The sequence below is a fragment of the Peromyscus maniculatus genome, chromosome 4 (assembly GCF_049852395.1).
Source record: "Peromyscus maniculatus bairdii isolate BWxNUB_F1_BW_parent chromosome 4, HU_Pman_BW_mat_3.1, whole genome shotgun sequence".
NCBI classification, from domain to species: Eukaryota; Metazoa; Chordata; class Mammalia; order Rodentia; family Cricetidae; genus Peromyscus; species Peromyscus maniculatus.
In genome coordinates this window covers 65,367,569-65,384,034 of record NC_134855.1, presented here as the reverse complement: position 1 = coordinate 65,384,034, position 16,466 = coordinate 65,367,569, and the positions used below count along the sequence as shown (strand labels likewise).

The 16,466-nt window shown below is 37.2% G+C and overlaps 1 protein-coding gene and 1 pseudogene across 1 annotated transcript; both read right to left on the bottom strand.

Moving 5' to 3' along the window:
* Window positions 1-4,249: 4,249 nt before the first annotated feature.
* Window positions 4,250-5,167, bottom strand: LOC102917213 (olfactory receptor 4P4-like). Its single transcript, XM_076568681.1, has one exon. The coding sequence runs from the start codon at window positions 5,165-5,167 to the stop codon at window positions 4,250-4,252; it is 918 nt and encodes a 305-aa protein (XP_076424796.1).
* Window positions 5,168-7,152: 1,985 nt separating this feature from the next.
* Window positions 7,153-7,713, bottom strand: LOC143272710 (large ribosomal subunit protein mL49 pseudogene; annotated as a pseudogene).
* Window positions 7,714-16,466: the final 8,753 nt, after the last annotated feature.

Sequence of the window (16,466 nt, the reverse complement as noted above, 5' to 3'; positions counted from 1 at the left end):
GTGGTATGATTCTTATAGACTGTCTTGGAACAATATAATAGACTCTGATTTATAAAGAACAATTCTCACAAGCTATCTTATAATAATAAGATAGATTCTAACTGTTATGCCCAGGTTACAAGACTTCCAAGCAAGACTACCACAGAGCCAATATCTGATGCAAGCACACAGAGGATTTTAATGACAAAACAAGCAAGCTTGGCCTACCATCCAATACCTGACACAGCGGGTGAAGGAGGAGGGCCCTGAGCTCTCACTTTAAGTTGTTTATATAGGAGAAGTTTACATGCAGCTTGGGATTGCACATGGGGTCTAGAAAGGGCAGTTCTTTTTTTTTTTTTTTTTTTTTTTTTTTTTTTTTTTTTTTGGCTTTTTGGCTTTTTGGCTTTTTGGCTTTTTGAGACAGGATTTCTCTGTGTAGCTTTGGAGCCTGTCCTGGAACTTACTCTGTAGCCCAAGCCAGCCTGGAGCTCCCAGAGATCCACCTGCCTCTGCATCCTGATTGCTGGGATTAAAGGCATGCACCACCACTGCCTGGCTGAGGCAGTTCTTTGAAGTTACTGGCTGAACTATAACCATGAGGTTACTTATGGCTAACAGGATTCAGGGTATCTACAGAGACATAAATTTTTACTCCCTATGCCCTGCTTCTGTTGAACCCAGGATATATACTTTCAGATTTTTTGTTCAAGTCCTACTCTCCTCTAAGGTCAACTTCTTTTCAGTTGAACCCATCACTCCCCATATCTTGTTTTGCCAAGTACAGGATACATAGCTTTATTGTCCTAGCCTTGTAAATCAAACTTCTGATCACTTCTAAAACTGCTGGACAGCAAATACCTTTGGAGGAGAGGAGGGGAAAGCATCTCTCAAGATGGCTCCTGATTTTTCCTTATACAACTTGTGTAATTTGTGCTATTCTTAGGCATAAATACATAAGGACATGTCAACCAAATTATTTGTAGAGTAGATGAAATTTGTGTTTAAATTTAGAATATATCAATTCCTAAAAGAAACAAAGTGAACTTCTTATGGAATGCTAACACCTGCTTCTTAACTTAGTTGTTGGTTACATAAAAATGCTGTGCATATAAATTCATAAGCAGCACATGAGTCTTTATGCACAGTATTCTATGGCTTTACTGTTTATAATAGCTTTTAAAATTCAAAGGTTGCTATCCTTGTTTGCTTTGTGTTGCTGTGATAAGACATCATGACCAAAACTAACCTTGGAAAAAAAGGTTTACTATATCTTACAGTTTAGAGTCCATCACTGAGGGAACCAGGAATGAACTCATTCAGAAATTACAGACATAAACTAAAGCAGAGACCATGGAGAGGTACTGCTTACTGGCTTGTTTTCCATGACTTATGCAGCTCTTTCTTATAGAACCCACAGCCACCTGTCTAAGAAGTAACCTAGAACGCTATGCCCACATTCCCCAAAATAGATTATGAATGTTTGTCATTGTTTAGGTTGTTGGTTACAAATTGTTATTGGTCATAGTCAATATACTTCTAAAAGAAGAAAGGGGGATATGATATAGAAATAAAGGATGGAGATATGATAGATAAAAGGAAAGATAATTGAATCTACTTTTTTGTTTTTTAACAACTTGTTTAAAATGTTTCACATTGCTATATATTTTAGTTCATTACAAATTAAAAGTCAATTTGCTACACTGTATATTTCTACTCTTGTTTAAGGTATTATGTTTGTGCGGCTCATTTAAATAGTATTGGATAATTAAGAAATATAGATTAATAATTAGTCTTCTATGATAGTCAAACTTATAGTCCTGTTAAGTTTTCTAGATACACATAGATATAATTCAATTAGGTAGACAATATTCAATCACTTCAAAGACCTACAGAATATGGCATTGAAAATGTTTTAAAAACTTAGACTTTTCTGGACAATGAGACATGTCTGCTCCTGGCAGCCACAATCTACTTTAGAGAAGATAAAGGGCATTGAAGAAACTTTGTGGAGTTTGCCTTCTTTGTGGCAAAAGTTAGCCACTGGGCATAAAAGTACCCTTATATCCACTGCTTGACAGTATGTTGTATAAAGTGGACATGCAGGACCCATAGGAAGGTGACAACTGAACATTGCAAGATAAGATGGTCTTTCAGGTTCCTGCTTTTCAGAAGAAACTGCAAGACATTCTACAGGACACAGAGAGAAATGACTGAGAGACTCTAGGCCTGTAAACTGAAGAATGGATGTCCCAATGTTGTAGAGGAACTTTGGATGACTGTTCAGTTAGCAAGCTGTCTCTGTCATTCTAGATGTTAGAAGTTGCTTAAAATGTTCTTCCTGTTTACTTAGGTAATATTATATACTTCTGGAGTCTTTGATGTAGTGGTAGACTAGATAGTTATAATTGTGGTTTTTCTTGGTTATGAAAAGATAGATATGAAACCTTAGACTTACAAATATAGGATAGATAGGATATCTTCTTTAATTTTGCCAAACACAAATAGACTAGATATTATAACTATAATTCTTGCTGGATAATTGTTTTGTTATATATAATTTCACTATGTTAAAGTTAAAACAATTTTTGAAAAGAAACGAGGGAAAATGATGGGTGATATCATTCTGTATTATGTGAATATGTGTTGCTCTGTTTAATCAATAAATAAAGCTCTTTGTCCAATGGTGAGGCAGAATAAGGTTAGTGGGACATTCCAACTAGAGAGAACAGGGAGACAGTGCTAGCTGCAGCCAGAAGAAGCGAGATGTAAATTACCAGTAAGTCACAAGGTATGTGGCAAAGTTTAGATTCATAGAAATGGGTTAATTTAAGAGGAAAGAGCTAGCTAGTGAGAAGCCTGAGCCATTAGGCCATACAGTTCATAATTAATATAAGCCTCTGTATGTTCATTTGGGTTTGAGCAGCTGTGGGACTGCAGGGTCATGGAAGGTGGTTGGGACCAGGAAAACTTCAACTACATTTAACTCATTTCTATTGAAATGTTGTGTAAAACTTTTTATGATGGCTATGTTTACGGATACATACATACATACATATCTATATGATATATGAAGGTATGTCAGCTGGGAGGAGAATGCTCCTCCTAAAACTATAGACTTTCTTATAAAAACCCAAGTATCAGGAATTGGAAACCTCCATTTGAGTTTCTGGTCAAGATCCCAGAAACCCCAGACAATATACATCACTGCTATGATTCTTAGTGTCTTTCAGAAAAAGAAAATAAAACTGAATTTCTGAAGACACCACACTCTTTGGGCACAGGATTTGAAGAAATTGATCTATATCTGACATGGTAACCTCTTCACTCAGGACTAACTCTTATAGTTTCAGGAGGAGCCATGCATTCTACTAACAGTGAATAGCAATAAACAGTCCTATTCTTCTGTAATATCTACAAACCACAAAATTTAACAGAATGACAGAATAATCCAAAAGCTGCAGTAGTGACACTTGTATCCAGGGGGAATGAACTATCACCTAGTTGGACTTAAGGTCCACATGATAAGAATTCATTTACACCGTAAACTTAGCCAACCATCCATGGACAATGAGGCTATGGAACGTAGATGAGAGCCTACTACTACTCATCTACTAAATCAGTAATATTTCTCCCTGAATTCTAAAATACTTATCATTATAGCCACAGAAAGTGTATCTCCCACCTATCATCAAGGATGCTTCTTTTGCAGCAGACAGAGACCATTACAGAAAGCATAAGTGGTGGAATTATAGACACCAGCAGACCTTGGATTCCCTGCCCCCAGATAATCTATTATAGCACAATGCCAACAGTAGAATCTCAGGGAACATCACAAACATGGTGTGCAAAGATAGTAAGAGCCAGAGGACTAGGACAATGTGAGAACATTCCTTCTTAAAACAAACAAACAAGAACATAAAATGGGGAGGGAGGCAAGGGACTGGATCTGGGATGAACTTGAGGGAAATGTGGATACAGTCAAGATCCTTTGTATGAAATTCTTTAAAAATTAAAAAAAAACATATATTGCTTTTAAACAAAGCTTATTTCATTGCCAGAATATAGTCCTAATGATGAAGTAACGTACAAAAAGGCTTATGTGAGATAATACCCAGTTTATTGATGAAGGGTCCATGGAGAAACATAATTCAGGAGAGCAGATGTGCTATCTGCGCATTTATCTTCCCACAGAATAAGAAAATGACAATAGATCTTACATGCATTGACTTCTGGAACCAGTCATGGAAAACAGACATAGCTCAGAAATTTATCTTCCTTTCAGAAACACTTGATGGCCCCAGACTTTCTGTAGGGCATTCTTCATCTCTGTGTTTCTCAGGGTATAGATCAGAGGGTTGAACATGGGAGCCATGATGGTGTACAAAAGAGCAAACACTTTATCTTCCGGGAAGGTGGTAGCTGGTCTGATATAAATGAATAGAGCAGGTCCAAAAAACAGGACTATAACAGTTAAGTGGGAACTGCAAGTAGACAGAGCTTTCTTTCTGCTCTCCACAGAGTATGCCCTTATGGTATACAATATGAAAAAATAAGACAACATCAAAACAACAAAAGTCACTAAAGCAATTAAGCCAGGGTTAGCAATGACTAAGAGACCTATTATGTGTGTGTTGGAACAGGCCAATTTCAACAAAGGGTACACATCACAGAAATAGTGATCTATTTCATTTGGGCCACAAAATGGTAAGAAGACAGTGACAAGAAGCTGACTGGCTGAGTGCATAAATCTCCCAGTGCAACAAGCCATGATAATTATGTTACACCTATGCCTGCTCATGATTATGGTGTAATGCAGTGGCTTGCAAATGACCACATATCGGTCATAGGCCATCCCTGTGAGAATAAAGATTTCGATTCCTCCAAATAAATGAGTTGTAAAGAGTTGTATCATGCAATTATTATAGGAGATTATTTTCCTTTCTGCCAGTAAGTCAGTCATTAATTTAGGGGTCACTGTGGATGTGTAGCAGAGGTCAGAAAGTGATAGGTACTTGGGTTGGTCAATGAGCTGAGTGCATGTGATAGAAACCAATACGAGTGCATTGCCCATCCAAATAGCAAGGTAGCAAAATAAAAAGAACACAAAGCAGAAGACTTCAGTGTTCTTATTTTGGGAAAGCCCCAATAGAATAAAAGCTGTGATGTTACTGCTTCTTCTATCCATGGTTCAGTGTAGACAGAAAAGGCAAGTCACCTGAAATGACATAATTTATGTTTATGTTTAGAAGTGTCATCTCACAGTTTCTTGACCATATTTTTTTCCATGATTTCTTTATTAAGAATTTTTTTATTCATTTTACATACCAACCACAGATCCCCCTCTCTTCCCTCTCTGTGCTCCCTCCCAGCGTTCTCTGCAACCCACCACCCATGCCCTCCTTGGAAAACATAAGGCTTCCCATGGGGAGTCAGCAAAGCCTGGTACATTCAGCTGAGGCTGGTTCAAGCCCCTTATCTTGCATCAAGACTGTGAAAGGTGTCCCATTACAAGTAACGGGCTCCAAAAAGCCAGCTCATGCACTTGGGATAGATCCTGACCCTACTGCCTGGGGCCCTTTTCTGCTGTGCAAACTTGGCTTAATCTACTTCAGCTAAATAAAGCAGATGATAACAATCTTGTGTTCAGTTGCTATAGCTTTCAGGATTTTGTGAAAATATAAGATGGTTTCAAAGAAATCTTAAATCAGATTGAGATTTGTGTTCTATAATTATCCCATGTAATCCTTTGTCCAAATCCGTATACTCTCTAGACAGTGAAAATCACAAATAACTGTGGTTAACAGAGAAAGATGTCTCAATGTAGGCTGTGTTCTTTTTATTCTTCTATAATGTGCCTTTGCATTACAACAACTTCATGTGATTCTCAATAGAATATAAAATATAACCAGCTCTGATAATAGGCTTATAGAAGTCACAGAATAATAGAGTGAATTTTTTTGGAAATTCTACAGACTTTCACATGGATATTATTAGTTAAGTATTAGGAAGAACAACTTGATACCCTTAACTCTGAAAAGTACAATCACATTTGAGATGTTAAGCTATTTGTGCCTAGGGTCTTGAAGTCACCTTCCCAACTGTCCTCCTTCACAAGGGTGAGTTTAATTTTAACCTATAGAAATGGATCATTGTTGTGATTCTCGCTATCTATCATGAAAAATCATAACAACTGGAAAGATTTGGCTACATGAAATATGGAAATTGTAGTAAATAGTTCCCAGACTTATGACTAGGTTGTTTGGACCATGGACATGCCTGACTCATTAACAGTTTTTACATTTCATTTTTAATACTTCTAAATGAAACATCTTAAAATTAATTCTTACCAAATAGTCTCAAAAGGTTACCTCTTATCTGCAGTTTCAGCTACAATTTCACATTCAGATTTTCTTTTTTTTAAATTTGTAAATGTTGTACAAATTTTAACAGCTTAAATTGTATATACAGTCAAATAAAAACTTGCATTAATGACTGGTGGGGCTTGTAACTTAGGGCAGGGATTCTTTCCCTTGCCTAGCCCGTAGACTTATGGTCTGTGGTCTCCTGTAATGCAGATGCCAAGATATTTAACAACTAGTCATGCTTTCATCTTACACGTGGAAAACCTGAGCTCTGAGAGGCTGATATCTCTTCTACCTTCGGTCTGAAGTCAAGCAGGATAGCCAGGATCTGAACACTGCTAACCAATTTAATGGTGGAGTTGGACAAGTGGCTGATATTGGAAGGGACAGCAGGAGTGCAAAGCCTTCATTTTCTTGTCTTCAAACCTCAACATAGCTGATTCCAGGCCAGCAGGCTGATGTCCCCAACCCTACCTATTACAGCACTCAGAATCTAAGATATTTTTGTCTGTCTTGTCCATTGCAGTCCATGTCATTGTCCTGTGTTGTCTATGTTGTTTTCCATATTCACCACTAAGCCCAGTTTGGATTATAGCAAAGGCTCCAGAAGGCCAAGGATGCACGTCCCTGATGGGTTGTTTCCAGAATAGCTGACTTAAGAAATGCACCACAGAGTATAAAGAAACAGAAGTTAATGTCTCCCTTGTCAGCCTGGGCTCCCACACTGGACACTTAAACATAGGTCTTTTTCCTCTTTATGGAAGCAAGGATTGATCGCAATATCCTTTACCTCTAAGTCCTAAACCCTGTGCTCTGAATCCCATTCCAGATTCTCCAAATCTACTTCCTCTCTTGATGCCAGTCTGTGGAGGGCACTGCCATGGACTGATCATCAGGCCTCAGAAGCCTGTCTCAAGAAGCCAGGCTTTAAGTTGCTCATCAAAGTAGCCCTTGATTTGAAGAGTACTTGTCACCCAGCTGTGGGCTCAGAAATTCTTCCACATCCTTCTGTAGAGCCCAGATGTCCCCTTCCACCTTTTGGATCACAGTTATCTGTTGGTTTCCATGTGTGATGTCTTTGTAGACAAGGATGTTATGCATCTGGGATCGCTGAACAAAGTAAGGCAAGTTGGAAGGGGGATCTCTGGGATGCTGCCAGCCACTGGGATTGGGATAATGTTTATGTTTTGTTGGCTCTGGGGTTTTGGTAGGGGGGAACAGGCACTCCACAAACTGGTATTCATCCAGACTCCACAAAGCTGGGGTTATCAGGAGGACCCTGGATTTGGCTCAGCTGCCATAGCCCTTTGCTCCACTGGACACAGCGGCCCCAGTCCTTCAGAGCTGTTCAGATCACAGCAGCTGCCATCTTGGATTGACCAACTGCCTACATTCAGATTTTCAATGAAATGCTATTTAAATTCCCTCTATTATTTGATATACAATTAATTAATAGTGACATTCACCTTAAAAGAAAAACAGCTGTTTCTTTATTGAAAATAAATTTTTACGTGGTTTGTCCTTCCCAAGCTTCTCCCAGATTATTGTCACCTCTCTACCCATACAACTCCATTCCTTTTTTCTCTCTTTAGAGAACAAACAGGCAAACAGGCAAAACAAACAAACAAACAATAAACCAGAAAAAAAACAGATATTAAAATGAAGAAAAGAAGAGGAAACACAACCCCCCCACACACACATACAAAATAAAAACACAAAATTGAAAGATGTGATATATAACCATAAGATCAGTAAGAGAAGAATGCCAAAAAATTAATATGAGGCAAAAGTCTACAAAAATACAATTGAGTCCATGCTGTTTATGATACTGAATTCTGAAATGAAGACTATCATTTCCATAGTGAAATTTCAAGAAGCAGAATTAGATTAAAGGTATAAGATTTTTAGAAGTAAGTTCTAATCTTTCTCCAAAGTAGATAATAGTAATACATTGCCATTATACAAAAAAATATGTTCCAGTTATTCTTAAATTAGGTTACTAATATAAATTTTCACAAGCAAAATCACACACACACACACACACACACACACACATATATATATATATATGTGTGTGTGTGTATACCTGAATTATACTTTTGTACATCTGTAAATCACATAAAGATTTCACATACACACACACACACACATATATATGTATATGTATATGTATATGTGTTACATATATTATTAAAGCTTTCAGAATTCTCAGGCACAGTTGAACAGTTGCTTTCCATTCATTTATTAAGAATTTATTAGAATATATTGCTGGAATCTTGAGTTTTCTTGACTCCAAAGGCTTCCGTTGTTGTTTAACATTCTCCCTGAAATTTGGTTTCTTTTTATATAAAATTTGTATTTATTATTAGTTTGAGATTAGAATATAATTACATTTTCTCCTTTTCTTTCTCTCTCCAAACCCTTCTCTATGCCCCTCGTTGTGATCCTTCAAAGTCCTGGCATCTTTTTTCACTTTGATTCAATCTCTTCATGAACATAGAAATATTGAGTTTAATTGCCACTGTATTAGTGTTTTAAAATATTACTGGTAAGTATTTAATTACCCTTTATAGTTTAGATAACTCCTTGGTTACACATGGTAAATAGAGAGCTGACTTCATATATGATCCTTGTGAATTTAAACATAAAAATAAATTATTTGCTTTAAAAAAACACTTTAAAGTTGAAATAAAGATATACATTTTACTTTATTGTTAGAGATTTGTTCTGAGTTTTAACTTTCATAATAGGTCCAAGTAGACTTGTTAAAATGTTTTTGGAATGTCAGCATTGAAGCAGTATTGATGTGCCTCTTAGAAAGGTATGGTGGTATTCTAATTGTACTGAAATGTGATTTTGATTGTATGTTAATAAATAAAGTTGCCTGGGGGTCAGAGCTATTAGAGCCATAGCAAGAGTGTGGCAGTGGTGGCACACACCTTTAATCCCAGCACTTGGTAGAAGAGCTAGGTAGATCTCTGTGTGTTCAGGGATACAGCCAGCATTGGAGACATATGCCTTTAAACTTGGGGGGCTGTACATACAGACAGTGACGAGGCAATTACATGTTTGGGTTTACAACCAATGAGAAGACAGAACAAAAACACTATGAAAAGATGTACACACAGGAAGTAGCTTTTTTTCGAGAGCTAGGACCACCACAGGAGGAAGGGTGAGATTTTAGCTCTGAGCTCTGACCTCTTGGCTTTCTCTTTTATATTGGTTCTGTGTTTCTTATTTAATGAGATGGTTGGTTACATCTACAGATAGGTAAATAAAAATAGCTATAACCTTATACAGGAAGATACTTATGCATGGAAACACAACCAGCATATAGCCAACCACATCTTGAAAAGATAGTTTTCTGACCCCAGATCCTGAATTCATCACCACCTCTTTATATGTCTTGTCCAAAGTCAAGAAAAAGTAGAGATAAATTGAACATTCATTTTGCATTGCCAAACTTTGAATTTTATACATCTGTTTGAATAAGTCAATAAACAGATACATTTTGATATTGCTACAAAGCCAATTATTTTAAATAGAAAACCTTCAATTAGAAATTAAGAGTATAAGACAATTTGAGTCTGTTCACAAATCATGAACTGAATCAGTTCTTAGATCTATAACTAGCCCTGAAAAGTTGCAATTGCATAGTTCTCACAAGGTGTTAGGTAGCAGTATCTGTTACCTTACAAGAATGATTAGTGATATTATATTCTCAGATATTGGTCATTTGTGAAAAATAAGGGATGAGGGGAGAAATTTGAGGTCAAATCCTAATAATGTTACTTTTTAGATTCAGTACTTATCATTCTTAGTCCATAACATTAAGGATCTAGAATGAACGGTTTTTAAATATTCTTCCTACACAAGTTATAAGCAAATATTACAAGTTTAGGCATAATAGAAGGTAATGAAATGCTTTACTCACTTATGTCTTGTTCTTATTTTAAATATGTTATTTTGGTTTATAATCATATCTATCTCCTTTTCAGGACATTAGTCATGTAACTTTTTAAATTATTTCCTGGCAATTTTTGACTTGAAGACTGTAGCACAAATAGCAATACTGATATTTTACCAAGATTATATATGAAGAAACCAAATTTAATTACTATGAGTCTACTATCAAACCACCAAATTCAAATTATAGGATCTGTTCACTCTAAATAGCATTTGAGACACCAATATATTGTTTTTGAAAACAAGATCCATTATAACCTCTATAGAACCAATTTAATTCTAAACATTTCAAACTCTACTGCTGAGCAAAGTTTTTGGGCAAACACTATTTCTTAAAGGTAAATTTAAATTTACTCTGAAGATAGTATTTATGGAAAATTTATCATTCACATATACTCAAATTATCAATTCACCAGTTAACAGCATCCTTTGAGATCCAAAATGTCAGAGCAAATTCTTCAACAGAATTAGAAATGTTTTGTAAAAACATTGTTTCTCATTCATGACAAAATTTTAATGACTGATAAGCAATTTTCTGATTTTGCAATTTGAATTTCTTTTTCCTTCTTTGTTGTATGGGAAGGAAACTATAGTTATCCTCATGCTGAGAATTAGCCTCAAACAGTTCACACAGCTTTTTTTTTATTATGTTCTCTGGGGAGGTGCTATATGTTCAAGTGTGTTTGATGTATTTATTTTTACAATTCTAAAAGTGGAGTTCAGGGCATTGCATGTGACAGGTACATGGTCTGATACATAGAGATGCCTCACAACCTTCTGTGTGCCAATACATGTCTAGTCAAGTATGAAGAAGAATAGATAGTGAATGTTGGAAATAATAGGTTGATTAAACCCTGTGTGACTCATTTTTAGATGGATTTTACTATAATTATCTAAAACAGATACACACAGGATGCCTAACTCTACAAACAGTCATAGATATTTTGTTTACAAAGTTTAGTGTACCCTCCACAATTTACTATAATGTAATTTTACTTGAAATATGCTTGCATGTAATATTCATTGCCTATATCTTTAACATAAATATTATTCTCTGATATAATGGCATTAAGATACATAGAAAAATGTATTATTCTAGTACTAGTGTGTGTGAGAGAGAGGTGGATAAAGACAAGTTTAATACACCCCAAACAAAAGTGTGCACCAAACTAGATACACAACAAGGGGACTGAAGGCCTGACATGAAAGTGCACCCAATCCAGATAGAACAATAAAAAATAACTGTAGTATTTAATTAAATTCTAAAGAATAAATACATAGTTTATACTAATAAAGAAATAAATGGAAAGATGAATAGAAGCTTTTAAAATTTTATTCTAAAATTATACATGAAATTTTAAAAAATCTTAAATAATGGATGTTTACACTTAGAAGAATGAAGATAAATCCATCAGTATCACCCTGTACAAATCTCAATTCCAAATGGATCAAAGACTTAACATGAAACAAGATATACTGAACCTGCTAGAACAGAAAGTGAGGAATAGCCTTCAACTCTTTGGAACAGAAAATACTTCTGAATACAACATTGCTATCACAGATAAAACATTAAAAGTGGGACCTCATGAAACAGAAAAGCTTCTGTATGGAAAGGACAATGTTATTTAGAAAAAGTGGCAGGCTATAGATTTGGAAAAGTTTTTTTTTTCAACTTCATGTATGATAGAGAGCTAGTATCCAAAAATATATAAAGAACTAAAAACTAGGCATCAAGAAAACAACCCAATTAAAAACTGGCATACATACCATGTTTATGCTTCTGAATCTTGGTTACCTCACTCAGGATGATATTTTCTAGTTCCATTCATTTGCCTGCAAATTTCATGATGGCATTATTTTTCTCTGCTGAGAAGTACTCCATTGTGTATATGTACCACATTTTCTTAATCCATTCTTCAGTTGAGGGGCATCTAGGTAGTTTCCAGGTTCATAGTATGTACCCACTCATAAGTGGATACTAGATATAAAGCAAAGGGTAATCAGGCAACAACCCACAACTCCAGAGAAGCTAATTAACAGGGAAGATACAAAGAAGCATGCATGGACTGCCACAGGAAAGGGAAATAGATGAGATCTCCATGAGTAAACTAGAGATGAGGGGTGGGCAGTAGAGGGTATGAATAGAGGATGAGAGCATAAGGGAATACGATGGTTGAACTGGAACAAGGAGGGAGGGGTAATGTAATGAAAGAGGTGCCATGACAGAGAGAGACATCATGGAGATAGAGAAAAACCCAGTGCTAGGGAAATTGCCAGGAATCCCCAAGGATGACTCTAGTCTGGGCTACTAGCAATAGTGGAGAGGATGCCTGAATTGAAGTGGCTTGCCCCAGAGATCAGACAGGTGAATACCCCAACTGTCATCACAGAAGTTTTCTTCAATGACTGATGGAAGTAGATGCAGTGATCCACAGCCAATTACTAAACAGAGCTCCAGGAGTCTAGTCAAAGAGAGAGAAGAGGGATTCTATGAGCAAGTGCATCAGGATCATGATGAGGAAACATGCAGGGACAACCAAACCAAACTAGAGGGAATGTGTGAAAGTCCGATCAATGGCTGTGGAGCCTACATGGGACTGGACTAGGCCCTTTTCATGGTGAGACAGTTGTGTAGCTTGATCTGCTTGGGAGAACCCCTGGTGGTAGGATCAGAATCCATCTCTGGTGCATGTGTGGGCTTTGTGGAGCCCATACCTATGATAGGACACCTCATGCAGCCTTGAGGCAAGGACAAGGGCTTGGACTTGCCTCTACTCAGTGTGCCTCCCTATGGGAGGCCTTGTTTTCTTGTGGGAGGGAATGGGGGATGGGTTAGAAGGGAAAACAGGTGGGGGTGGGAGGAAGAAAGGGGGATCTTTGATTGGTGTGTAAAATGAATGAAAACATTTTAATAAAAAATAAATAAAAACTGACATACAGATCTAAATCAAGAATTCTCAATAGAAGAAACTCAACTGTTTAAGAAGTACCTAAAAAATTGAGTATTGTTCTTTCCAGGTCTGTGAAGAATTGTGTTGGGATTTTGATGGAGATTGCATTGAATCTGTAGATTCCTTTTGGTAAGATTACCATTTTTATTATGTTAATCCTACCTATCCATGAGCATGGGAGATCTTTCCATTTTCTGATATCTTCTTCAATTTCTTTCTTCAGAGACTTAAAGTTCTTGTTATACAGGTCTTTCCCTTGCTTAGTTAGAGTTATCCCATGGTATTTTATATTACTTGTGGCTATTGTAAAGGGTGATGTTTCTCTGATTTCTTTCTCAGCACTTTTATCATTTGTATGTACGAGGGCTACTGATTTTTATGAGTTAATCTATCCTGCCACATTACTGAAGGAGTTTATCAGCTGTAGGAGTTCCCTGGTAGAATTTTTGAGGTCACTTATATACACTATCATATCATCTGCAAATAGGGAGGTTCCCAGGAATCCACAAGGATGACTCCACCATAGACTAGTGGCAATAGTTGAGAGGGTACCTGAGGTGACCTACTCTGGTGATCAGATGGCTGAATACTCTACCTGTCATCATAGAGCCCTAATCCAGTGACTGATGGAAGCAGATGCAGAGATCCACTGCTGAGTCTCAGGCAGAGCTCCAGGAATCCAGTCGATGAGAGAGAGGAAGGGTTCTATGAGCAAGGAATATCGAGCCCATGACTGGAAAAATTGCAGAGACAACTAGCCAACTAGTAGAAACAAATGAACTGTGATCCAATTGCCGAGGAGCCTCCATGGTACTGGATTAGGCCCTCTAGATAAGTGAGACAGTTGTTCAGTTTGAACTGTATAGGAGTCCCCTAGGCAGTGGGATCAGGACCTGTCCCTAGTACATGAGCCTGGTTTTTGGAGCCTAGTGTCTATGGTGAGACACTTTAGGCAGGCTTGGCGCAGGAAGGAGGTGCTTGGACCTACCTCAACTGAATGTACCATGCTGTGCTGAGTCCCTGTGGAGACCTTGCCTTGGAGGAGGTGGGAATAGGGGTATGTGGGTTGGGGCATAGGCTGGGGTTGGAAGGAGGGAAAACCGGGGAATCTGTGGTTGGTATGTAAAATGAATAGAAAATCTCTTAATAAAAAATTTTATTTAAAACAAAAGAAATAAAATAAAAGAAGCACTTAAAATGTCTAATATCTCTGGTTACCAGGAAAATGCATATCAAACTAACTTGAGATTTTATTGTATACCAGTCAAATGGCCAAGATCGTTAAAACAAATGACAGCTCATGCTGGGAAGGATAAGGAGAGATGAAAACATTCATCCATTGTGGGTGTGACTGAAAACTTATACAGAAAGTATGGAAATCAGTGTGCTGGTTTCTCAGTAAGCTGGGCAGAGAAATACCTCATCATCCAGATAACTTGCTCTTAGATATATAACCCAAGGGACATCTATCCTACTACAGAGACATTTGTTCAACCATGTTCATTGCTGATGTATCTGTCATAGCCAGACACTAGATGTCTGTTAAGAGTTGAATGGTTAGGGAAAATACAGTATATTTACACAATGGAATATTACTTGGCTCTTTTAAAAATAAATAATGGAATTCTTCAGTAAATGGATAGAATTATAAAAGTCATCATGAGTGAGGTAACCCAAACCCTGAAGAACAAACATAGTATGCATTTGTTTGTGTGTGGATATTAGCTGTTAAGTCATTAATAAGCAGCTACAATCAGTATAGTCATAGAGAATAGGTAGAGAGTAGGGTACTGGGGAATGGGTGCAAATACATCTCCTATGAAGGAGAAATAGAGATGGGGGAGGATCAAATGGGAAGGGGGATAGTAGATAGGGAAAGGAAGAAACAGCCAAAACAAAGGGCCATTTGAGAGGTTGTAAAGAAATGTAATACAGAATAATCTTCCTAAAATATTTACATATATGAAGGTAATCTAATTGAAATCAACAAGGAATGAGGATACAGAGCCCCAGCTGGACATCTCTTGTCACCTAATGAAGCTAATTCCAGGACCAGGAATGGGATACATCTAATCAATTTGTTGTCCAAAGGGGTTGCATTGGAAAACCCAAACAACCCAGGCTATTGCCAAGGCTATTGGTTGCCCTCCACAAACTGAAGGTAAGGTCCTATTGCTGAAGACAATACCTATACAACTTGGTGAACACTGAGAAGTCGAGCTGGTGGATATCTAGAGCCTTCAATATACTGGAGGGTAGTCCACATGCTACAAAAGAAGAAAGATAAACATCAACCCTGTTGTGATGAAGACCTGCCTGGAAGATATGCTGGTGTGATAATGGCACTAATCTTGTGGGAGTAACCAATCAATATCTGATTTGATTTAAAGCCCATTCCATGAGAGTCAACCAATATCTGATACTACTTAGATGGCCAAGAACCTGAGACTAAATAAGGGAAAACCATCACTATTGTTTTCCAAAGGTACATAGCAATAAAATGACTCCTAACCACATTCTGCTGTACTCATCAGAGAAGCTTCCTCTCATAGCTGATGAAGACAAATATAGAGATCCACAGCCAGGAAATATGAAGCGAGTGATAAACCTTGGCACACTGAACCCCAAAAGGGATGTTTTATTAAATCTCTCCCCTCTCTCATGGCTCAGGGAACGCTGTGGTAGAGAAGTTAGAAAGAGTATCAGACCCAGAGAGGATGGAAGACACCAAGGAAACAAGGCATTCTAAACTCAGTTGATGGCCACACATATAAACTCAGAGACTGAGGTAGCTTACATGGGTCTGCATCAGATGGTGTCCTAGAGCTGAAAGAAGTGGACAGAAACAGCCATACCTAACCCAGAAGCTATCTTCAATTGATAACCACTTTCAAATGAAAAATTAGTTTCTCCAAGGGAGTCTCAGTGGGAAAACAAACCACTCTTAAGGGTAGGTCCATGTCCAGAAATAGATGGCCAATACAAAATGAACTCAAAGCCACCTTTGAAGGTTCTTTGTTTCATAATGTTATGTCACAGACTTCCTCCCTCCCTTCATCCCCTTTCTTTTTCTTTCTTTTTCTTTCTTTCTTTCTTTCTTTCTTTCTTTCTTTCTTTCTTTCTTTCTTTCTTTCTTTCTTTCTCTCTTTCTCTCTTTCTCTCTTTCTCTTTCTTGTCTTGTCTTACATGTCCTTTTAACATATTT